The 25651-nt window shown below is 45.1% G+C and overlaps 1 protein-coding gene across 7 annotated transcripts in view; it reads left to right on the forward strand.

The window, feature by feature from the left end:
• The window catches only part of LOC144769184 (uncharacterized), a 4448662-nt gene that overhangs the window by 3323707 nt on the left and 1099304 nt on the right, over positions 1 to 25651 (forward strand). For all 7 annotated transcript variants that reach the window (XR_013598674.1, XR_013598675.1, XM_078653198.1 and 4 more), the window contains one exon: positions 10162 to 10457. Coding sequence is in view for 5 of the 7 variants with exons in the window: in XM_078653198.1 (XP_078509324.1) it covers positions 10162 to 10457 (296 nt within the window). In the remaining 2 variants the exon portion in view is untranslated. The remainder of the gene's footprint in view (positions 1 to 10161; positions 10458 to 25651) is intronic.

Here is a 25651-nt window from a genome sequence, read left to right on the forward strand (position 1 = left end):
ATGCAGTCTGGGTTCTAGGCGAAGTCCAAGTGTCCAGATGGTCAAATAGTGTCTTGGTTTCAGAGGAGAGTCTTTTTCCACAGCAAATCTGAGGACCCACCCATAGGGGAGCCCTTAAATATCCAAGGAAAAGGTTGGAACCAATCATAGGCCCCTCCCAAAGGAGGGTCTGGACAAAGGGGAGGACACTCCACTGTCCGTTGTCCAGTTTGTGTGCCAGAGCGGGAACCAAGGGTTCCTGAACTGGCTCAAACCGGTGTATGCAAGGAGGGCACCAAATCTGTCCTTCTGGGCAGGCTGGTGGCCCTAAAAAGCAACCCGCCCGGCCCAATACACTAAGTCCTGACTGAGAGGTGATCACACCTACCTATGACAGGAAACGTATTGTTCTACCTTCCCCTGCTTGCGCTCAGCTCAGAAGGAAGAGTGCAAAACAGTGTCAGTGGTCGGCTGCAGCACTAGCTTGCTCGCAGACCCTCAAAGGCTGGTACCGGAAATACAGGGGCTCCTCTGAGGACCTCCCCATACATGGGATCATACCTCCATCACTGGAATCGGTGTCGGGGTATGATTCCAAGGTAATTTATACCAAGCATTGCCATGTTCAGAGCAGCCATTATATAGTTCAACATCTGTTAATGACTACGTTCACTATATGTCTTAAAATGGCTGACCGCACTTACAAAGCATGAAGAATTGGCTCTGGGCTTTGTAGGGGTGTCTTGCACATGCAGGGGCACCCTCACACTTATAACCAGGCACTCTACCCTCAAGACTGAAGGGCCTACCATAGGGGTGGCTAAAGGTATTAAGGGCAGTGACCTCAGATACAAGAAAACTCTCCCACAGGCTGCAATGGCAGACCTGTAGTCAGAGTTTACGTGGACTCCCATGGCTGGCACAATACACGCTGCAGCCCATGGGAGACCCCTGGTGCACTTATGCCCTGAGTACCTTAGTACGATTTACTAGGGACTTATAAGGGTACACCAATAGCCAATTGTGGAGGTACCACATGACTTACCAAAGCCATTCTGAGAGAGAGAGGCTGGGGTCCTGGTTAGCAGTATCCCAGCAAACTACAGTCAAAACATTCTGACGCCAGGCAAAAAGTGGGGATAAACCATAAAAGAAAGATCCTACTTTCCTACACAAGGGTACTCCTGACAATGGTAGAAGTTAAACTTCTTCGAGAATTGGGGAGAAAACGTTGTTGGTGGGAAAGTGAATTTCTTACAGCTCAGCTGATTTTCTCTATGAACATATCAACCCATGCATATTTGCTCTGATAAAATGCAGTTCAGAAATATTTTCTAGGAGTACGATTTCGTAACCTACGTCTGTATATTCTTGTGAATACATGAAAGCCATAAATCTACACGAATGCAAGGACATATATCATGGGTGTTCTTTTGTGACTTTCTTTAAGAATTGGACCCCTATTTAGGTCTGCCATTATCCAAGACCTTTTCTTTTTATTAAAGTTCTATCTCTCTTTCTCTTTGTCTGCCAGCTGGCTTCACTGTGAGTGACAGCATTTTGCTCTTTCACAAGGAGCATACCGGCACGCAAAGTAGTTTTGTTATGTGCCAGGAACTACTGTGGTAATATGTGGTTTTGAGACAAAAAATATTTTTGCTTTTGCCAATATTAGTTATTTTGATGATGGCCTGGCAGCTTCCATAACAACAAAGTATTTCAAACACCATGTCAAAACAAGACACGTATTGACAAAACCAAAAGGCGGACCACCAATGTCAATTCAATTCAAACACTTTATTTCGATCTCTGCGGATCATAAAAGTACACCATAAGAGAGACAATGACAAACACACAATACAAATAAAATATGTCACCCTAAATAAACAATCACAATGTGTCTACAATCTTAATGTTATGAATTAATCAAAGTGCGCTAATATTTGTGCAAGAGGGAAGTAGTTCCACATAGTAGCAACATAATTATACAATTTACATTATTGGTTATAAAAACAAACTTCATGAATATTCCTTAAAACAGAAAAAACAATTGCATATGTTGCAACTTCTTTTAAAATGGAATTAAAAATGTTAAAACATTTAAAATTATGTTACATCATAGGTACCATTGCATTGTCATTTTCAGAAGAATACTTGGTACGCCTTATCCATAGGGCCATTAGAAACTTTGCTACACAAAAAACAATCATGAGTGTCGTGTTAATCTTCATTATTATATGTGCCTCCTTGTATCTCCTTACTCCCAAATTTCTACAAAGGGGAGCTATCCATTTAAGTCGAGATCGGGAGTAAAGGGGGCAAAAACATAAAACATGATCAGGAGTCTCAGCAGTGCCTAAACAACAGGGACAACACTCTTCTTCACCACGCTCCCCTTCTCTACTCCAATTTCTTCTAAAGTGGTTTAGGGGAAGACAACCATATCTAAACTGTAAATACAGTTTCCTCGCTAGAGGGGGCTCAATTTCATCCAATGTAGGCTCAAAATGAACAGATTGTTTAAAATTCATAAAATCAATTGAAAGTGACCCCTTACAATTCAATATCAGTTCATGTTCAGTAATACCCCAATACATCGTTTTAAGGCTGGATTTATTTATCTGACTCAGAGTTTCTGGTTCACTCCAATGTACAGCCAACCCCAGTTTACCCATCAGGTTCTTAACTGTAGACATCCAAGGGATCTTGTCCACAACAGATACTATCATTAGCTCCCAAAGCCCCACTCTATAAGAGTCAAGTGCTTCAGTAGTCCACAGCCAGTGCCAGAACATATGTACCCGCAAACCAATTTTATATGACACCCTCTTCTGACCAAAATCCAAGTAAAGAGGACTCAGTGGAGTAGACACTGGGAGACTCTCTAGAGATCTAAAAATCTGATGTTCAGCAATCAAAAGATTGTTAGAATTTATTTGAACAACCCCAGAGTTCTGCACCATAAAGGGTTGCCCCTAGAGCATTAGTATTATAAATTTCTAATGCTGGCCCCAGCTTTCTGGATATCGTTTTCCCTTGGATTTTTACAATGCTTACAGTTTGGTATATCTGGGTAGTATGTGCTTTAGCCAATTGTGGGGACATACTCATATTCTTATCAAACTCTTTAACTAATTCTAGTGGTTTGCAACCCACATACAATTGTCTCATGCATTTAGCCTTCAAGTTGGAAGAAAAGAGCATACATTTTGTTTTGGAGTTTTGTACTGAAGGCAATGTCATACCTATTGGCTTTTCCAATCCGTGTTTATTATCTGAAAGAGACACGTTAGTGATAGATTCCTTACCTTAGAATATCCCCAGGAGTCAGACTGGATCCGGAAAATTTTGCGCGGCAATACCCCTGCGCGCCGGCAGGTGTCGTCCGCGGCTCCGCATCCATCGTCAGTGTCGTTGGCTCCGGAATGACGTCATCGGAGTACTTAGACGGCGCCCTCGCGCGCTGACGTCAGTTCTTCTTTTTTCCGCGCCAGCTAACGCAGATCCGGAGAAGCTCTACCCCTTAGTCACTTTTTGACTAAACTTTTTGATCTTTTTGATCATCTCTTTCTCGAGTCTCGCGAATCCTACGGTGCCGGTAGGGATGCCAGGTTTCAAACATTGCTCCAGGTGCGACCGACTGATGTCGGTTACCGACCCCCATCGCCGGTGCCTTCAGTGTCTTGGCCTCGACCACGATGACCACACCTGCCCCGACTGCCGGGCCCTGACGTCGAAGGCTAAGCGGGAGCGGTCCCGCAAGCGACTGGAGCTCGGGCAGTCGGCCCCGCGCCATTCCAGGTCCCGGTCCCACAGGAGGTCGAAGGACCGGTCACGTAGTCCTCGTAGCTCCAGAAGTCGGCATCGGTCGTTGGGATCTTCCTCAGGTAAGAGGCATGAGCGGTCGGAGCGACGTCATCGTTCCTCTGACCCACCCTGACGCTCGCATGACGCGGCCGAGGGTCCGACGGAGTCGCAGGCGCCGCATCCTACCCCACACCTGCAGGTCCCTGGGCACGATGCAACGCCGGAGGAGATCGAGCGGTACCTCATGGCCATGAGGTCCCTCCCTCCTCAGCCGGGTTCCGTGGTGCCTTGGGGCCCAACGGTCCCGGCTGGAGGGCCTGGCGGGTCGGGTGCTTCGGCTCCGACGCCGCCGGGTGCTTCGGCCCCGGCGCCGCCGGCGACTTCGGTCCCGGCGCCGCAGGCCCTCACTGGATCCAGCTCCGGATCCGGGTCGCCGCCGGTCGACCTTACGACCTCACCGACGCCGGCCCCTAGAGTGTCACCCCCAGCGCTCCAATCCTCCCCTCGATTCGGTTCCGGCGCCGCTCTCGACGTCGTTTGGAGATTTTTATTTCCACAAACTGGCCCCATCCGTTGACCCTGAACTTCAGGAGATGGGTGATGAGGGTGATTGGGAGGGGTCTGTGGACCCTCTGGCACAGGAGTGCCAGTCTCAACAGGACTGGACATATGAGTTTGGGGAGGCCAGTGGTATTGACACTTCGCCAGACACTGGATTTGTCTCCCCTCCCACCGTGGCTACGGAGGAGGGGGCTGCCTACAGTGTAGTGTTGACGCGGGCAGCCAAGGCCTTGAGCCTGACACTCCCCGTCGCGGCCGTGAGGACTAACCTCCTCACTAAGGTCCTTAAACCGCAGGCATGCTCCACTGAGCCTCTGCTGCTGTTTAATGAGGCCCTATGTGACGTTCTTGTGGGCACTTGGTTCAAGCCCGCCACAGGTCAGCCTGTGGATAGGAACGTGGCCAGACGCTACCGGCCGGCCCCGGGCGACCCTTGATTTTTGTCCACCCATCCCACCCCAAGAGCCTGGTCATCCAGGCCTCCACTTCCCAGACCGCATTCCCGACGGCTCCACCCGATCGGGAATCCAAGAGGTACGAGCAGTTCGGTAAGAAAGTGTTCTCGTCCCTGAGTTTGGGACTGCGGTCTGTCAATACCGCATGCCTCTTGGGCCGCTACACCCACACCCTGTGGGACACGGTCGCGGATGTTCTGCCACAATGCCCGGAGGAGGCCCAGGCTAGACTCCCCCAAGCCCTTGCGGAGGGTCGAGATGCAGCGCGCTACTCCATCCGGTGTGGGCTAGATACCACAGACTCACTGGGCAGAGCGATGGCTACGACGGTGGCAGTTCGACGCCACGCCTGGTTGAGGTCCGCCAACTTTTCGGTCAATGTCCAGGCTACCCTTCTGGACATGCCGTTTGATGGCCGTCGCCTATTTGGCGACAAGGCAGACCATGCGCGTGAGCGTTTTAAGGACTCCAGGGCTACGGCCAAGTCCTTGGGCCTCTCGGCCCCACGCCAGCAAATGGGTTATTTTCGCTCCTTTCGTGGCCAAGGAAGGGGTGCCCCCACACGTGCTGCCAGCCACGCACCGCAGACTAATACACAGCGCGTTGGCAGCCGTGGAAACCGCTGTGCCGGCGGTCGGGAGGCAGGGTCCGCCATCACCTCTTCCACTGGCACACTGTCACGTCGGACAGGTGGGTGCTGCAAATCGTCCGAAGGGGCTACTCCCCCCCCTTCGAGGCGACCCCTCCAGCCATGCCACCGCAGTGCCACCGCGTATCGGGGGAGCACTTGCGACTTCTGCAAGAGGAAGTATCGGCCCTCTTGGCCAAGGGGGCCATCGAGCGTGTTCCTGGGCCGGAAGTAGGGTGTGGTTGTTACTCCCACTACTTTCTGGTACTCAAGAAGGGCAAAGGGGGCCTACGCCCTATCTTGGACCTACGGAACGTCAACAGCTTCCTCCAAAAAGAGAAGTTCAAGATGCTGACATTGGCTCAGGTCTTAGCTGCCCTAGACCCTGGAGACTGGATGGTAGCGTTGGACTTGCAGGACACTTATTTTCACATCCCCGTCCTGCCGGCCCACCGGCGTTACCTGCGGTTCACGGTAGGCCATAAGCACTTTCAGTTTATCAAGCTCCCCTTCGGCCTTACCAGCGCCCCACGGGTGTTCATGAAAGTGATGGCGGTGGTCGCAGCTCATCTGCGCAGGTTAGGGGTTTCAGTCTTCCCCTACCTCGACGACTGGTTGTTGAAGGCGGGCTCACCCCAGACCGTCGTCAGCCACCTTCAGACTACGGCCGACCTCCTGCACCTGCTTGGGTTCTCCATCAATGTGCCGAAGTCACACCTGTGTCCCTCTCAGAAGCTCCTCTTCATCGGAGCGGTTCTAGATTTGGCACCGTTTCGCGTGTATACTCCCGAACAGCGGGTTCGGGATTTTCAGGCTCTGATTCCGATCTTTCAGGCGTTATCCCGAGTCTCGCTCAGGTTGACGCTGCGGCTTCTGGGACTGATTGCCTCCTGCATCCTTCTGGTGCATCACGCCTGGTGGCGGATGGGGGCTCTGCAGTGGGACCTGAAGTTTAAGTGGGCCCAGCATCAGGGCAACTTGTCCGACCATGTCTTGATCACAGAGGACACTGCAATACAGTTGCAGTGGTGGCTCACGGACCGCGATTGGGTCAGTGGCAGATCCCTCTCTCTATCCCAACCGGAGCACGTAGTTGTGACGGACGCGTCCCTCCAGGGCTGGGGGGGCCACATGGGAGAGGTGGAGATCAGAGAGCTCTGGTCTCCGGCGGAGTCCCAGCTCCACATCAACCTTTTGGAGCTGCGGGCGATCCGGCTTGCACGGAAGGCATTCCTCCCCTCTGTCCAGGGGAGTGTAGTGCAGGTGTTCACGGACAACACCACCGCCATGTGGTACTGCAACAAACAGGGCGGGGTGGGGTCGAAGACCCTATGCCAGGAGGCTCTGCGCCTCTGGCAGTGGCTGGAACATCAGGGCGTGACCCTGGTGGTTCAACACCTGGCAGGTTTGCTGAACGCCAGGGCGGACAAACTCAGCCGTCGGTGCTTGATGGATCACGAATGGCGTCTGAACTCGAATGTGGCGCAAGGCCTCTTTCAGCAGTGGGGAGAGCCTTGGTTAGATCTATTTGCCACAGAAGAGAGCGCGCAATGTCATCAGTTCTGTGCGTTGGAATTTCCAAGGCGGCACTAGCTCGGAGGCGCATTTCGTCGCGAGTGGTGTTGCGGTCTGTTGTACGCCTTTCCGCCTATACCACTTCTGCCCAGAGTGCTGAAGAAGATCAGGCACGACCGGGCCCAAGTTATCCTTGTGGCTCTGGACTGGGCACGAAGATACTGGTATTCCGAGCTACTCAGCATGTCCGTCGATCCGCCGATTCGTCTGCCTCTTCGGGAGGACCTTCTGTCGCAGCAGTAGGGGCGGTCCTCCACCTGAACCTGTCCAGTCTCCACCTACAAGCTTGGAGATTGAGCGGCGACAGTTGAGGCCATTTGACTTGCCTCCCGAAGTCTGTAATGTCATTCTGGCAGCCAGGCATCCCTCCACAAAGTCGGTATTCGCCTGCAGGTGGAACAGATTTGTGGCAAGGTGCACAGCAAAGGCTGTGGATCCTCTCTCTGCACCCCTTTCTGAGGTTCTCCTCTTCCTTCTTTCTCTTGCCCAGCAGGGCTCTGCTCTGGGCACTATCAAGGGCTACCTTTCTGCCCTTTCCGCCTTCTTAAGGCTACCTTATCAGCCTTCTTTGTTCAAGTCCCCCATTGTAAATAGGTTTTTGAAGGGCATCACACACATGTTTCCTCCTGTTCCTTTCGTGATGCCCCAGTGGGACTTTAACCTTGTTCTTACTTACCTAATGTGTGCTCCCTTTGAGCCGCTCCATAACTGTCCTCTCCGTCTTTTTACTTTGAAGACTGCCTTCCTGGTTGCCATCACCTCTGCCAGGGGAGTGAGTGAGCCCCAGGCTCTTTCTTCCACACCTCATTTCCTCTCTGTCCATCCGGACAAGGTTGTGTTGCGGACAAGACCCTCTTTCCTGCCCAAGGTTGTCACAGCCTTCCACATCGGGCAGTCCATCACCTTACCCACCTTCTTTCCGCCACCGCATCCCTCTAAAGAGGAAGAGCGGCTACATGGTCTGGACGCAAAACGTGTGCTGTAATTCTATCTCGACCGCACACGCCAGTTCCAGGTGGATGACCAACTCTTTGTTGGTTACGTGGGCGCTAAGAAGGGACGGGCGGTGCACATGCGGACCATCTCTCGATGGATCATCTTGTGCATCCAGGCGTGTTACTCCTTGGCTAAGAAGGAACCCCCTGTGGGGCTGAGGGCTCATTCCACTCGGGCCACGGCGACTACGACTGCCTTAGGCCGAGGAGTGCCCTTGCAGGACATTTGTCAGGCAGCTACGTGGGCCTCGCTGCACACGTTTGCGAGACACTACTGCCTGGACAGCCAAGTCCGGAGGGATGGCTTCTTTGGCCGGTCCGTCCTCCAGGACTTTCTGGTGTGATTATTGGTTCGCAGACCCACCACCGGGGTTGGTATTGCTGGGGTATCTATTCTAAGGTAAGGAATCTATCACTAACGTGTCTCTTTCAGATGCACAAGTTACTACTTGTGTAACGATATATCTGTAAGAGACATTAGTTAGTGATAGATTCCTTACCGACTCACCCATCCTCCCCGTTCTGCGAACCGATATCTAGGGTTAAGGTCATCCCCTTTCAGGGCCCTAGTTTCATGGCACCAGTGTTGGTTCTATCATGGCTCTGCGTATCTGGCGCGGAAAAGCTGTGTATCAGAACTGATGTCAGCGCGCGAGGGCGGCGTCTAAGTACTCCGACGACTTCATTCCGGCGCCAACGACGACGGACGTGGAGCCGCGGACGTCGCCTGCCGGCGCGCAGGGGTATTGCTGCGCAATATTTTCCGGATCCAGTCTGACGCCTGGGGATATTCTAAGGTAAGGAATCTATCACTAACTAATGTCTCTTACAGATATATCATTACACAAGCAGTAACTTGTGCTTCATGTTTCCTATAATTTTGTTGAAACTGGTTACACTGATTTTCGATTATGAATATGTTTTGGAAATACTAGCTTGCATCAACACATTTTACTAAATGATGCTTCAAATAAATGGTAGTTAAAATCTCACAGTGGTTTAGCAAAACATTCCTAGTTGCATTTTGTAATGAACATTTTAATTCCAAAGCAAAGAATCATCAATCTTGCTTTCAAGTTTTAGCATATATTTGCATCTAATCAGAGATGATCCTGGAACATTATACGTTGCCTCATATTGTTAAACTTTCATGCATTTAGACTTCAAGTTGGAAGAAAAGAGCATACATTTTGTTTTGGAGTTTTGTACTGAATGCAATGACATACCTATTGGCTTTTCCAATCCGTGTTTATTTTCATGTTTCCTGTCATTTTGTTGAAACTGGTTAAACTGATTTTCGATGATGAATATGTTTTGTAAATACTAGCTTGCATCAACACATTTTACTAAATGATGCTTCAAAGAAATGGTTGCTAAAATCTCACAGTGGTTTGGCAAAACGTTCCTAGTTGCATTTTATAATGAACATTTTAATTCCAAAGCAAAGAATCATCAATCTTGCTTTCAAGTTTTAGCATATATTTGCATCTAATCAGAGATGATCCTGGAACATTATACGTTGCCTCACATTGTTAAACTTTGTAAACGTGTGTGTATATTTTTATACTAAAACCACTGTCAGTAGTGCAGTCTGATCGTACAATATTTCCTTACGGTGCTCACCCTAGTAATACATGCTTTGTATTAATGAACCATAAATACAAATTAAAACAGCTTTAACATTAGGGCACAAATATTACTTTAACTGCAGACAATGCCCTTCCCTGATCCATAATTTGGTATTGTAATCTGGCAGCAAAAGGGTTTGTGCTGCAGGGGGTTGGGCCTGCGTGTCCCAAGGACAAAATAAACAAGAAAACATGTTGTCCATGACCCCAAACAACATGTCCTGCAAAACAAAAAGACTGTTAGACCATGGCCTGGGGAATTATCCTCACAATTTGCGTGTTTTTACATCACATGAGTAGATCAAACTGGCACTTTTTACTACAGCAAATCCCTTTGTAATTTGCTCCAGGGTTTAAACTGAAGGGTAAACAACTGGTGGAACAAATTACACCTTACTTGCAATCTTGTTTCAGACACAAACCTAAATTTAAGTAAAAAATTAGAATATCTTCCCACTTTAATCAAGACCTTAGTACATTTGTTTCAGTTATTTCCATCACACTTATATTTTCTTTTCTCATTTATGCTGCAGGAAAGTGACAGGGAAATCAACCGTCATGAAAGCAAATCTGAAGTAAAACATGCTAACGTGGATAAAGCAGAGAGAAAACAAGAACTTGAGCATATGCTTCCCAAGGAAAGTGCTTGGATTGTTGCAGAATTACCACAAGAGATTAAACCTTTAATCCATGAACTAACTGCCCCCATCCCACCTACAAAGGATTTGTCTGTTTCCAAGGAATTGCCCAGTGTGGTAATACCAGTTATCAATCCCAACTCTGAAAACCTTACTCTTTCAAGCAATTTGTCAAATATCTCCAGTGTAAGGTTAGTGCTCACAATAAGGATCCTTATCCCCTTCCCTTCAGTAGGTGTATTTGCATAATTTACATGTTTTTACTTGATTAGAATTATACCTTCTTGGCATGAAAGCGTTTGAATATCTTAAAATTTGCCCGAGTTACATGATGAGAGCTGGAGAGGATTTAGGAAAAGGCACATTTGATTCTTTAAACATGATTTTTGCTTTAAATAATCATTTACTATTTTTTTATTTTGAACTCTGAGTCAATGACATGGCTTTGATTTTATATTAATTATATTCTTACTTATTTTTTCATACCACTGCGCGTTGCTATGTTGTATCGATCATCTCCATGTGGCATTGTGCGCTGCACCTGTGCAGGCACCCAAACTTTTTTGACATTTTGTGGACTATTTTCGAGGTATTACCTCCTGGTGTGACAAGGATGTCATCTAGTAATACCGGTTTTACCTTGCGGCGCCTTTGACTGGTCAATATCGATGAAGGACCTGCACCTTATCTGTCTGTTGTGCTTGGAGCACAACCACGACACCAAGTTGTACACCGATTGTCTGGCCATGGTCCCGAAGGCTTTGAGGGAGGGGTCCCTGAAGCTGCTAGTGGCCCAGCACACAACTCCACGGAAATCAAGGTTCCAGTTGAGAAGAAAATCCAAGGATCGTTTGCAGAGCCCAAAGTCCTCTTCATCCCATTCAAAGTCCTCGGAACACTCGGGTAGGAGGCGCAAGAAAGAGAATAAGAAGTCAAAGTGCTCTTCGACTTCTCCATGTCTGTCGGCTGATGAGATGAGGGCGCATCGACGCTCAAGGCATGGTTCATTGGAGCCTGCACCTGAGCCGACTCCGCTCCTTCTCGACATTCCGGAAGCCGGAGCGACCCCACCCAACTCCAAGGGTTTTATGAGGCCATGCATCTCATAATTGGGCAGCCGAACCCCCATCGAGGTTTCTTCGGCCCCTGCAAGGTCAGAAGGGGCCCCATTTTGTTCCATGTCTGTGATTCCGGCGGGTGCCTAGAGATCCATTCCTGGATCCGGTCTGATGCTCGTCATACCATCTTCGCCTTCCCTGGTGCCGGTCCCGATGCTCCTGGTGCCTACCGCCGGTGCCTGCGCCATTGTGATCCTGGTTTGCTTTCTCCCCCTACTGTGGCTACAGAGGAGGGAGCTTTGCATGCAATGGTGATGCAGAGGACGGCTGAGGTCCTTCACCTTCAGTTGCCCTCTGTGGCAGTCAAGGCCAGCATCTTGACAGAGGTGCTGTTTCCGGGAGTTTTCTCATTAGAACCCCCATATTGTTCAGTGATACTATCACTGACGTCCTGTTGGGGACCTTGTCAAAACCCAACACAGGGGCTCCCGTGAATAGGATGATTGTCTGCTGTCATTACCCCTGGGCCTCAAACTTCCTCACCCAATGCCCTGCACCAGAGAGCTTGGTGGTCTAACCCTCGATTTCCCAGGGCAAATTCCTGACCACTTCTCCAAACAGAAAATCAAAAATGCTGGACACTTTGGGGAACAATGCTTTCTTCTGCCAGCCTAGCATTGCGGTCAGTGAGCACCGCCTGCCTTTTGGGCTGTTACTCACACCCTCTGTGGGACACAGTTGTGCACGTGCTGCCACAGGTCCCGGAGGAGGCCCGGGCTGTACTCTCTAAAGCGGTTGCTGACAGGATGGATGCAGCAAAAGTTCGCAATTTTTTGTGGATTGGACATGACCGACTCAGTGGGCAGGGCAGTTTTATCGACGATGGCCCAGAGGCACCACGCTTGGGAGAGGATGACTGACTTTTCGGGGGATGTCCTTATGGACATGCCCTTCCTTGGCTCCTGTGTCTTCACAGACAAGGCAGACTCAGAGTTCTTTAAGGACTTATGGGCTCCAGCAAGTCATTGGGCCTCTCGGATGACCCACGTACCCCCCAGTCTGTCTTTCACTCCTTTTGTGGCTACTGACAGGGCTTTCAACCATACCAATACCCTACCAGCCACCAAGGCATGCATGCTCCCCAGCCTAAGTGTGGCGAGCTGTCCTCTTCGCCCCTCCCCAACGGCAGCTGCAGCCTCCAAGCCTTTCTAATTTAGCCCTTTGGGATCATGGGGGTCCAGTTGGTGGCAGCATTCGCCATCACCTGACCTACTGGCAGTTCATAAAATTGGACAAGTGTGTCTTACAGATTGTCCAAAGGTGTTACTTGCTCCCCTTCAAGACTACCCGTCTGTTTAAGGCACAATCTTGTGACTGGCTGATGGAGGATCATTTGTCCTTGCCCTGTGAGGAGGTCATGGCTCTCCTGGCCAAGGGAGCCATAGAGAGGGCTTCCGGGGCCAGAAGTAGGCCTTGGTTGCTGTTCCCGCTACTTTCTGGTCACCTTTTCCCCCTTCACCATTCATTATGCCTCAGTGGGACCTTAATTTGTTATTGTAATTTTATAATTTTTGATGCATGCTCTGTTTGAGCCTCTACACAACTCCCCACGCTCAACTCAGCCTTCCTGGTGGCCATTACTCCACCTGTTGAGGGAGTGAGCAAAATGCATTATCCTCAAAGCTGCTGTATCTCTTTATTCACACTGACAAAGTGGTGCTTTCACAAGGACCTCCTTACTGCCGAAAGTGGTCACCTTCTATGCTCCTCCATATCCCTCTAAGGAAGAGTAGAGACTTCATTGTCTGGACCCAAATAGAGTGTTGTCATTCTATCTTGACCACATTGTCCGGGTGGACGAACAACACTATGTGAAGTATATTGGTATGAAGAAAGGTCTAGCGGTGCAGAAGCAAGTCATCTCTCTCTGTGTTGTGCTTTGCGTCAAGATGCAACATCCTGAAGGTTTGTGAGCTCATTCCACAAAAGTAACTGACATCAGCGTGCCTGAGTGGAGTCTATACAGGTGCCACGGACGTTTCTTCTGGTGCTGACGACGCCAACTAGGTCATGCCGATCGATGACACCTATCAGCATGCAAGGGTACTGCTTACAAAAAATCTTCCAGATATAGTCTGATGGCTGGGGAAATACAAAGGTAAGGATTCTGTGGCTAGATATAGTCTCTACGAAATAAGGTGTTACTGAAGGGAGGTAGCTTGTTCTCCTTGCACATTACATAAGGTTAGTAATCCAATGTGGCTGTGGAATTATAAGGTGAGTCCGTGAAACTATTGCAGTCCACTATTGATCTAAAACTATATGGTGATTCAGTGGTACTATATGGATTCTGGTCAACACAAGGAATGACAAAATATAGACTGCAAAAATATATATCGAAATATAGTCTGTCAAAATATCAACCAATCATAAATATCTGATACCGATCCTTCCCCAGTCCTTGCAAAAATATATATCGAAATATAGTCTGTCAAAATATCAACCAATCATAAATATCTGATACCGATCCTTCCCCAGTCCTTTCAAATTGCTCACCTCTCTCAAGGTATACTCTAGTACCATGTGGTCAAGTCTACCTATCGATGGAGATAATGGCAGCTGAGGTGGATGAAACAATATTCAGAGAGAGACTCAGCCTACCAACCGCAAGAAGAGAGCACTGGGAGAAAACTCCAGACACCATAAGAAGCATAGTCCTTTACTCAAGATGGTGAGCGCTTACATAAAGACAGTACCACAGAAGAGTCCAATTCCAAAATGACATCCATGACTGTGAAATATTTCTTCTGATATTCTGAATCAGTATGAGCCCACAGTATTGAAATCACCTGGCAGTATTGTGAAAGGGTGCTTCAGCTGAACGCCTTGCCAGTGCTACTATAAAAACCCATCATAGGGAGTGTGAACAACTGGGGAGTGGAGTAGCGGTATCTCTTACCCTCTCGGTGTTTTCGGCTGTTTTTTGGTAATTATTGTAATGATTACAGGTCCCAGACCACTAGGGGTGAACTTGTAAGTGTTCCCAGTTAAACAGTGACCTACTTAAAGTCCTCTGAGTGGCAATAAGCCCATCTCAGTGACTTCACCATAGCAGCGAGCATTGAGCCTTTCCCAAGCTAGTCATGGCAGTACTGAGTGGAGGATCAGCAAGACTTCCATTGAGAAACACAGAAAGCACTATCACAATCCCACAGAGTTAGAGACACTGATAAGATTAGAATGGAGGGCCAAGAGGAGTGTTTGAGCCTGGGCTGCAGACGGGCCTGTAAAGAGAACACATTTGCCAAACAGGTCTGAATAGCAATGGCAAAGCAAAACCTAGAGAGCCCTCAAAAACAGCCCAGGCAGGAGAGGTGGTGGCTAGAACCTGATCAGATGAAACGTCACATCAAAGGTGGGCAGAGAGACATCGGTTTATGGTGAGGATATTCCTGCTGTGTTTATGGTACCGAAGGGATGCAACAAGACCACAAATGGATCTATGTCAGTACAACGCGATCTTTTAGATCGCGGTACTTGACATCGCAGGTTTTACAACGCAAGTCGTTACAACGACTTGCGTTGGAGGGCGCGGATTTAGGAATTTTTTAATTTTATATTCCAACACCAGTCCCCGTAACAGTAGGGAAGGTGTTGGACTATAAAATTAAAACATTCCATATCCCACAGCGCCATCCAGCGCAAGTCGTAGTAACGACTTGCGTTGAAATAGTTGCGGGGAAAAGGTCATGCGGTGTAAACACCGCGTTGTAAATGACGTTTCCCTAACAAATGCTATCAAGCATAAGATGAGCCTCATCTAGCAGGAAAATCTTACTGAGAAACAAGGCAACCCGATCTATAATAATGAGCAGCTGCCATGTAGCTAAAAGGAATTATCTGTGAAGTACTTGTTTGTGAAAAAAAGGTCTCCAAAAAGGAGAAAGAAATACTTCTCTCATCCACATCACAACGCTCCCCAAATAATGACACAAAAAAGCATATATGGATGGAGATTACTCAAGACTTTCTAACAGGCTTCCTCAATAAGATTAAATTGGAAGTAGGCATCATCAAATCTAACTTCATATATTGCTTTAATTAACTTTAAAGTAACTTGGCCTCCCGGGTGGCTTGAGTGGACTGGTAATGATAGATCGGAGGAAAAGTATTGATTTTAGAGTCCTTATTTCTCACCAAGAGCAAAATGAGGAGCTGTGATCCAGTAATAGGAGTTAGAAAACCGCTCCAGACTTAAATATTTAAGAATAAGAGAATTTCCATGAGAACCTTCCTCTGAAGCTGGATCGCTCCCTCAAGCTGGTCTGGGGCAGAGGAGGCTGAGGGACAGACTATCCATCTGACATACTCATAAAGGGGCACTTGTTTGAAGATAAATAGGATATAGAGGAGATCATGCCAATTGAGCTTGCAGAAGGAAATATAATATCTCATGCTCTTAAAGTTCAACTGAACACCTGGTAAGCGCCACACAAGATTTCTCCTTCTTAACAAGTTGCTTGTCAGTGGGGGTACTGTTTCAATATAATATTTAAATGGAATGGGAAACATATCTTCACTGCATCCCCTAAAGCTACAAAGAGTATTGTGGGCCCCAACAAAAGATGATGAAACGCAATACCCTCCTGAAGATGACACAGTGGAGAGTTAGACCTCTGTTGCAGAGAGTATCACTTTACAGGAGCAGAAGGAAATCAGACATGGAAGCTGTGAAAGCTGATGCTTTGCAGTAAATGAAGGAACTCTGCTCCTCAACTGATCCTTCGTGTAATTCGTAAGGGGGTGACCAACCTGCAACCCGGTGCCCGGTTTTCACAGGGATAGCGCGAGACAGTACAGTGCTCAACGCGAGGGCCCTGAGAAAAGGACATAGAAAAAAGCTAAGTCAGATGTCGTCAGAGAAGTAGAGAACTTTGGGTCCAAGCCCCGCTTTGAATGAGGAAGAATCGTGAATAGATGGCACGCACAACACTAGCTACAGTCCTACAAAGTAGATTCAGCATCCAGGGGCTTGACATTGGGACTGACAAGGGGTACACAAACATGGGTAAAGGAGGGGGTACAGACATTCCAATGTTTTAAGATGAGCACAACCAATACAAGAGAAAGGAGATGCAGGCCTCTTTGTTTAGGCTTTGGGCTCCCAAGGGGGAGGGAAGTATGTATAGAGTCTGGTAAAGATAACCTAACTGCCAACATCACAAAAATATACATACCAAGGGGTGCGCAAGGAACGTGGGCCAACATAGAGAAGAGGTGCAGGGCCTATGGAAGTAGAAAGCTTTTGGTTGTGAAGACCGTTAGATGAGCAACCTATATAAAAAGTATTGTGAATGTGGTTAGCCTCAATGTAAAATGGCTTAAAACCCCAGTAAAGAGAAAAGTCATAATTAACCTACTGAAAGAGAGCCAAGGAGAGATATTTGCCTACAATGGGACACACACATACTGAAATCTGATTGGACTAAAATGACAGCCAAGGTCTGTTTGAGACAACACTTCTCCTCACACACCTCACATTTCCTTATTAAACTTGGAAATGACACTCCAGGGGTTTATGGGGCTCGATCAATCAAGCTTTATCCCTCTCTGTCAATGTAGAGAAAACAGTAAAAGGGATATCCACCTTATAATACCCCTCTACTTCCGATGTCAAGAAAGCGTTTCGCAGAATAGATTGTGGACAAATGAGCCTTTTAGGGGATCACTGGTGCAGGGGTTCACCCTTATCTGTCCACTGGTCCTTAAAACAACATATAGAAATTGGCACTGGAATATCAAATAACAAGTTTAATAACCACTCATGAGTGAGACTACATCAATACAACACCCTTGGTCACTGTATGAGGTAGTCCATGGAATACAGAAACCAAGGGCCTTTTATACCCTATTTACCGCTGAGTGAGCATGGAAACTCAAAGAGGAGGTACAGGCATATACAGGAATAGTTATTGACTAACATGGGCAGACAGAAATCACATGGTCAGCAAAGTGGAAGGGGTAACAGAACTGCTTATGTGTTGAAACAGCCTGACAGTTACATTCTAAAACAGGTACAATCAAGCAACTACAGGCCTTTCTGAGCTTGCACAGTGCTATGGCTCAGTACTGAAGGAGTTAACCACAATTGATGACTCAAGCAGAATAGAAAGGCAGGCAACAGTGAAGACGGCAGAAGCACATGGCTAACACATGGCTAATGCAAATGGATGCCACAAGCATAATGGCTTCAGCTTATGCTAACAGTAATTCCTGCGAGTTCCACAGACGGTCCTTTTAGCATTAGCTGAAGACATCACTATGCAATAGAGGGAACATGAAAGTTATTACTTATATCCACTAACATCAATTGACTAATCTCTTGATCAGTTACTAGTCGGGCACTTATATTCTAAAACATTTAGTTTAACATTATTTTGATAGGACCTTCTAGTGTTCTTCTTTATGAGAGCTATTGTACCAATGATATGTTCGGGGGGCGGAGTAGTATTTATCAAAGTGTGCACAAAATTGTTTTTTGCAGCCCAAACAATATTTTAAATATGCATACAATAATTGTCACAAAAACAATCTTACTTTTGGGGGACCCGGAAGCCCAAACGGGGCAGTAGGAATTAGGACGAGGAGCCACAAAGGGCTGCTCCTCCTCAAAAATGGGACGATGAAAGGGGTACAGTGCTAACAAAAAAAGTACTTGGGATATTGAAGCCACCGTACAACCAGCCAGAGGGGAGTCTTCTCCCTGTGTCCATCTGAGCCTCACAGGCAGGCTCTTATCGTTCATCAAGTGTTCACTTCTCCCATGGTGGAGATGCACAACTTGCAACCCAGAAAAACAATCACAACTCAGGCTAAGTAAAAAGTTTCTTCTTTCAGGATTGAGCAATCACCCTCCAGGGCAAATACCCTCAATGATCTGCCCAGTGTCTCAAGCAGTGCACCAGTATTCTTCATTGTAATCTAACAGGCACCAGAGACACAGCACCGGTACCCTAAACTCAAGTCTTCCCTAATTCCTGTGTTGCTCTGCTGGCACACTGCTCTTTCGTCGGGGTCGCAGATTGTACCCAGTGTGCCCAGGCACCTCCTTATCAACAAACAAAGGTGCAGGCTTGCTTTCACTTGGGGCCCGGAACTCGGAGGCCTCATGCACAGATCCGAAGCACCCCTTATTTCAGAGGGGTTCACTTCAGGCAAAACCTCCTTGCTCTTGCTATTGGTCTGTGCCTCTCTCAGCTGGGCATCAAAAACAAGAACAAAACGACCAATCAGCTGTCCGTCCTGATTTGTGACCCCGTCTTTCACCCAAGATTTATCCAACAGTGGTAGGGGTACACACTTTTTCCGGTCTTCCACCTTCACCGCTGTTATAGTTGCCAGCAACGTCTGTGCTGGTTCCCTGGTTGGATCTGTTGTCCTGACCCCCCTGCGAATGGTTGTAGAGGAGCAGATATCTGTTTGTAAACAGAACAGAAATATTTAGATACAACGTACAAATAATCAATCAAAAGAGGATATTTTATTTCAGGAAAGCCCCTATATTAATCATCTGAGGAACCTCAAAGAAAAGGAATTTTACTTATAAGTCATCGCGATACAGCTTCTACTTTGTGAACCTTCACTATTGTGCAAAAGTGCAGACACCTCTAAAATTATTTTCCTTGCATAAGAACAACCATGTTTTGCCCTTTATGACCATGCTCTCATATTATAGGTGTAGCGGGAAACTCTAAAACTATGAATGTAACCGAGATCCATATTACATGAATAACTGATCAATTATACATAACCTAGCAGATACATCAATTTTCCAGCAGAACTTGTTTGTGGCAGACAGGAAAACAAGCAAAAGAACATTTTGTTCTTAAAAATGTGTGCTAAGGGCATATGGGCTTCTTTCCTAGAATTGTGAACCATATGTATCATACTTTTCACGATCTGGGCCATGTAATATCATATTTAGGGGAGAACCCTATTCACCAGCTCTAGCAAGGACTGTCAGATCGATTATATAGACTAACTAATGAGAGACTCATGATGCCTTTGTGACTTATGTAGTGCTGTAATAACATCAACAATAATGGTGTTACCACCTGAGAATTTGCAACGAAAACCCCCAACATATAGTTCCCATTAAAGGTCAAATAAGGGAACATCAGTCTATTCTACCCATCCTTTCATCCTTATCTAATTCCAATTTTATCAGTTTACAGACAGGATGGGCAGTAACATGGCGTATTTATTTATTCATTCATTTTGTTAATTCTAATAATTTGTTCTAACAGTATTACTTAATAGCCAATTAGACGTGCACTGGTGAGGTGCTTTGTCTCTATTTATTTAGGAACATATTCACAGCATCCTGTGACATGAATGACTAAAGCAAGCCCAATCAATTGTCTCATGGCCGCTCCTAGACAGCTTAGACAGCCTCGAAAAAGAGAGAGAGAGAGAGAGAGAACACAACAACAAACAAAACCTAAAAATAAAATACAGTGTGTTACTTAATTGTGCTTACCCTTAATTTGCCCAGGAGCTACCCCTTTTTGACAGAAGGTAACCTAAGCAGGTGACCTCCTGTAGACAATATGTACCCCCTTTGGCAGCTGGGCACGAACAGACTTGTAGGAGGTAAATAGCTAGGGGAATCCATACCAAGAAGGCCATGTCCAATATTATTGGACTGTGCCACTTGGTAAATTTTAGTGTTCAAGCACATTGAGCTAACTAAAAAACATTAATCCAATAACCAACTACCAATTCCTTTAGCTACTGTACTTTCTAATATGACGCATGAATGCAAACTTAATTTCATTGCCTCCCTATATTAGCCCTGGCACAGTAATCTTAAGTTACAACCATTATTTCTATATGCATGGCAGAGCTGTTCTCTGCACATGGACCACAGACTCTGCTGCCTCTTGATGATGTTATTCAATAGGATAAACCCCACCCTGCATATCTCCTACACTTGTATTATTTCACAAGAAAACAGTGATATCCCCATCTGCTCCTAACAGAATATGCAATATTTAATTTAGCTAATTTTACCTAAAACAGATCTGTGATGTCCAATCTTGCTCCAGGAAGGCTTAATCGAGGCCATAATTCCATTGAAACAACTAAGAAATTCTTCTACTTCCTAAATGTAGTTAAATTACTAATGACGATATCCTTAATATTATTAACATGAATTGGAAATTATTTTGACCCTAATTTTCCTAGGCACATTAAAGCCTCAGACATCATTAGAGCAAAGTCTACATTACCTGTAGTGTTTTTTCCTACAATGTTAGAAACAGGAAATGTAATTAATACAAAGGAATGAATTTGTTAAACTACTCTTCAACATTACAAGCAGGTATTATATCTATGTTTTTCCTATTTAGAACAAGTGACACTGGTGTGTGTGTTTGCTTAACACGTTTTATTTGCTGTAGACCAAATTAGAAGCAAATCTGCTGAACAGGAATATGTTCCCCATTCAATCAAATACAGCCCTGTTTATTTATTTATTTGTATTATTGCTTCAAGGGCTATAGACTAAATGTACAACTTGCATTTACACAATTATATATGTACATATACACATCAGGAAATGCTGTGATGCTTTCATAGTCTAATAAAGGCCCCTAAAAGTGGAAATCACACACTGCCACAGTGGCTAACCTCAGATAAAAAAAATGCTCCAAAAATCCCTGCGTGGAAATTTTGCTTTCAGTAGTGCTGGTCAGTCCTAAATACAGAACTTGGCTTCTGACCCTTAAACCTGTTGCCCCTCGTCTGAGCAAAGCCATTCCCATGTGGCCATTACAATTCAAAGTAACTCTCAAGAAGCATGAGTGAGGGGTATCCCTGGTCCGTGCCTGTGTGCTGATAATTTAAAGGTAGGATGTAACGTTTACTCTTTATTTTTTTGTATTCAAACAACTAGCTCAAAATTTTAGTTTTCAGAATGCCATAATGCACCCAGAATTCTTGTGCATAAAGGCTTGCAATGTAATTCACATGTCTGTACAGCTACTCTTTGCATAACTTCTATAGCCTTTGTATTTGACACTGCAGCCATTAGGCCATACTACATTTTAAGTTTGTCACTAAGAGACAGTAATATTGGCATTGTTAGATGAACTAATATTCACCCTTTTAATTTGGTGCAACAACATGCTTAACCATTTAGACATTGAAATCTTAATGCACACTTTGCACAGGGTAATTTTCTACACTACTAAATGTTATTGAATTTTCATAATAGTGTTATTAAACATTATAAAGATCATAACAATGCAAAAACGATTTTAGTGCAATGACTTTTAGCAATTTTTTTCATGTAGTCATTTTTTGAAGAATGATCACTAACCCTTTTGTTGTTTCTACATATGAAAAGCAAGCCTTATTCCTTTCCTTTTGCCTTTAAATGCATTTATTTATAACACTTACAAAACTTCTTTTGAAGCTAAACGCAGAAGCTTTACTGAAACATATAAAGCTTGTTTCACTTTTTTTAAGCAGTTATTATTTACCATCAGATTCACAGATGTAATTTTTAGGAAAGTAAAAAGAATGAAAGTCCTTACTTTTATCCTTTCTCTCTTTTATCCACAATAATGAAGCTGTATGTCTAACTTTCAAAATTAGTAGTCTTTAATGCATGTGCTTTTATGCCATTTTGTACTAACTTAAAACCTAGTTGCCACAGCGTTTATTTGTACCCTGTGCCTGGGTAAAGCCTGTGTTATTTACTCAGCTGTGTTTTATGACAGCAGGCGTTAGTTTCTACACTTTTTCAGGAGAGAAGGCCTTGTGCTCTAGGACTGATAAATCCCGTCTGACATTTAATGGCACAGGGCCCCTTATAATGCCATCTGTTTCCAATATGACAGCAATGTGCATTATTCTAATGTCCTCACAGAAACCCCCAAAAGTTGATAAACCATTCATTACCTCCCTCGACTCTGACAGACTGCTTCCTTCGGACAGACAGCTTTGAGCAGCTGTTAAAAAGCTTTCTTTCTGGTGCTGGGAATGGGACTCACTTAAAAACTAGGCATTCCAAGCCAGTCACAATCTATAATTGACAGTGTGGTAATAGGAAGACACTTCTATTTTATCAGCAACCAATTACTCATATAATGTGAATGCCTTTAAATATTTAATATGATATGTATAAGGATAGTGCTGTAACATTTTGCACAGCTGATAGGCAGTACTAACAACATGTTGGGCATCTATTTTTAATTTTATTAAGCCCTAGGTGTATAAAACACACACATTCGTTTTTCTCTGTGAGGCCTACTTTTCCCTATTGGGTACCCCTTTTATTTCCTGGGTAAAGTTATTTTTACATTTTATAGCTCTTGCTATACCCAAAGGTCTCAAAGCACTTTATTTGTTGTGAGATAACATTTTCTCTTTTTATATAGAATGCTAGGCAATTCTGCTTCAAGTTTTAATTCAATTTTTTTACCATTGTTGCAACATAATAACTGAATGTTCACACATCTATACTTTGTTACTGCTTTTACTTTCTATAGTAGCGTGTAGTTACTTAACATATTTTATATAATTCATTCTTTAAAATTTTAAGTGTAATTCTTCCAATGGCATCTGTAGAACACAATGACGACAACAAACCAAATTGAGCCCATTCCATACATTTTCAAGAAGGGGTAACACTCTAACACACAACACAGTTTGCAAAGGCAAGCCATCCTTACACAAGGAGCACAGTCGCTACTTACTAAAACATGTACTTCACAAGCATTACCCCCGGTGTCAGTCCACAAACCTCATAGACACTCAAACACACAATCAACCCACAAATCAACACTAGGAGAAAAAGAAGAGGCAGCCCACAGACTCAAACCAACCCAATTGTAAATCATATTTACAAACAAAAGAGCTCTTAAAAGCAGTCCAGAGACTGCACCAAGACAAGTAAACAGCCCAAAGACTGTTCAATGTTACAAATATCATAAGGAGAAAAATCCCTACATTTGTACACAATCAAACATATAAGCTTTTTAAAATCAAATGATCCATTTACTGGCCATTGTAGATCAGGATCCTTTTTCATATATTTGTTCCATAGTGTACTATACATTATGGAAGAAATACCATATTTAATATACATAAACCTATTAAGTGTCCCATCTAGGGGAGCCGACTGATAGCTTTCTAGATCCATATTGGTACCTCCAAGACAGCAACACATGCTACGAAGTGTGCTAGGAGCAGGCTGTCAAAAATATTATAATAAAATATAGTATTAGAATAAAATAGTATTTATCCCATGGAATAAAAAGTAGAGACACAAATCTCCTCATTACCTGCCTTTGTTTATTGCAATAAACAAACAAACATAAACAGAATCTTGGCCAAGCAAATCCAAAATCAAGAGTGCCACTTCAGTGACCTTACCAAAGAAGACAGGCTCTAGGCCCAGACCTTTTCCAAAATACGCCAAATTACCAGTTGGTCTGGCAGAGTGTTCGCAAAAACTCTGTGTCTTTACCAAATCATAAGGCATGCCTATTACAGGGGTCTGCAGACCCATCCAAAACACGATAGGGTAAAACCCCCAAGCCTTTACAAGAAGAGACCGAATTACCAAATGGCCGGCGGAACACTCACGAGCGCTCCGTATCTCTACTTATGAATTTTACCAAATGACAAAAGTCTCCAGCTTCCACCTGCCAAGCTCTGGGTTGACCTAATGGTCACTGCAATACTTACGCCAAAAGAGAGCTCAGTCAGGACCTGCCTTCACCTGGAGGGTCAGAGTAGGAAAACCGGAAAACACGTTGGTCTGCAAAGACAAAGGGTCTCCTCCTGCACGGTACATCCTCAGTAGATTCCATTCCTCCATCTAGATCGCTCTTTCGGATGGCCGCTTCTCCAATGAGTTCCTGTTCGGGCACCAATTTGTGGAAAAATTAACCTTTTTAGGGGCTCACTGGTGCAGGGGTTCACCCTTATCTGTCCACTGTTCTTTAAACCAACATATAGAAATTGACACTGACGCTGGAATATCAAATAACAAGTTTATTAATCACTCGTGAGTAGGACTACATCAATACAACACCTTCGGGCACTGGATGAGGTAGTCCTTGGAATACAGAAACCAAGGTCTTTTTATACCCTATTTATCGCTCAGTAAGCAGGGAGACTCAAAAAGGAGGTACAGGCATATACAGGAATAGGTATTTACTAACATGGGCAGACAGAAATCACTTGATCAGCAAAGTGGGAGGGATAACATAACTGCTTATGTCAGTTGAAACAGCCTGACAGTTACATTCTAGAACAGGTATATTCTAGCAACTACACGCCTTTCTGAGCTTACACAGTACTTGGACTCAGTACTGATGGAGTTAACTACCATTGATGACTGAAGCAGAATAGAAAGGCAGGCAACAGTGAAGACGGCAGAAGCACATGGCTAATGCAAATGGATGCTACAAACAAAATGGCTTCAGCTTATGCTAACGATAATTCCTGCGATTTCCACAAGATTGTTCATTTATTGTGCAGCCACATAGCTGTATTTGTGCAATGTTTCAGAATTTGGGCTCTAGCAAGCTACTGCTCTTTACAAAAAGCTATCAGGATCAATGGGGTCAGATATGTGTGAAATAGCATAGAAAGGGGAATGAGGCAGGGCTGTCAGTTTTCCCCACTTCTTTCTGCTTTTATCCTAGAACCATTGGCTTGTCACAATCTGGGTATTAGAAATGCAGTTTGACTGTGACCCGTTAACAGCCCACTGAGCGGAACTGTGTATGGAGTGTTTTCAGATATGATATTCAGATACAGTTTGTCATGGGTAATTCTGCAATGTTATATTTGTAATTATTAAAAAACAACTTATGTTCCGGAGTGTGAGGTAGACTAGAATGGATAAAACAAGTGCAACTACCAATGGACAACGTCATTCTGGTACCAAAGTGTTACAGGCTCTTGCAGAGTGATGGAATCGCAGATGAGTGAGTCACCTAAAGCACTGGAACATTCAGCTGTGCTTATGAATGCAGGATCACCTTGTGTGTAGCACTATAATTCAAACGGTAACTCCCACACATTATTAAGGAAAGTGTTGTTCATTTTTTCATACCCATCCAAGGACTTATATTTATGGCACTTCTGAAAGTTAAAGGCGATAACGGGCAAACAAAATTACTCCATGTAGTGGTCATGTGATATGTAAATCTTATGCTACAGAGAATGGGGCATCTTTCATTTCTTCTATACTTAATAGGGTATATGTGGCTTCTTTTTTATCCACTACCCTTGATATAGAGGTTTTA

Source organism: Lissotriton helveticus, chromosome 7 (assembly GCF_964261635.1).
Source record: "Lissotriton helveticus chromosome 7, aLisHel1.1, whole genome shotgun sequence".
NCBI lineage: Eukaryota > Metazoa > Chordata > Amphibia > Caudata > Salamandridae > Lissotriton > Lissotriton helveticus.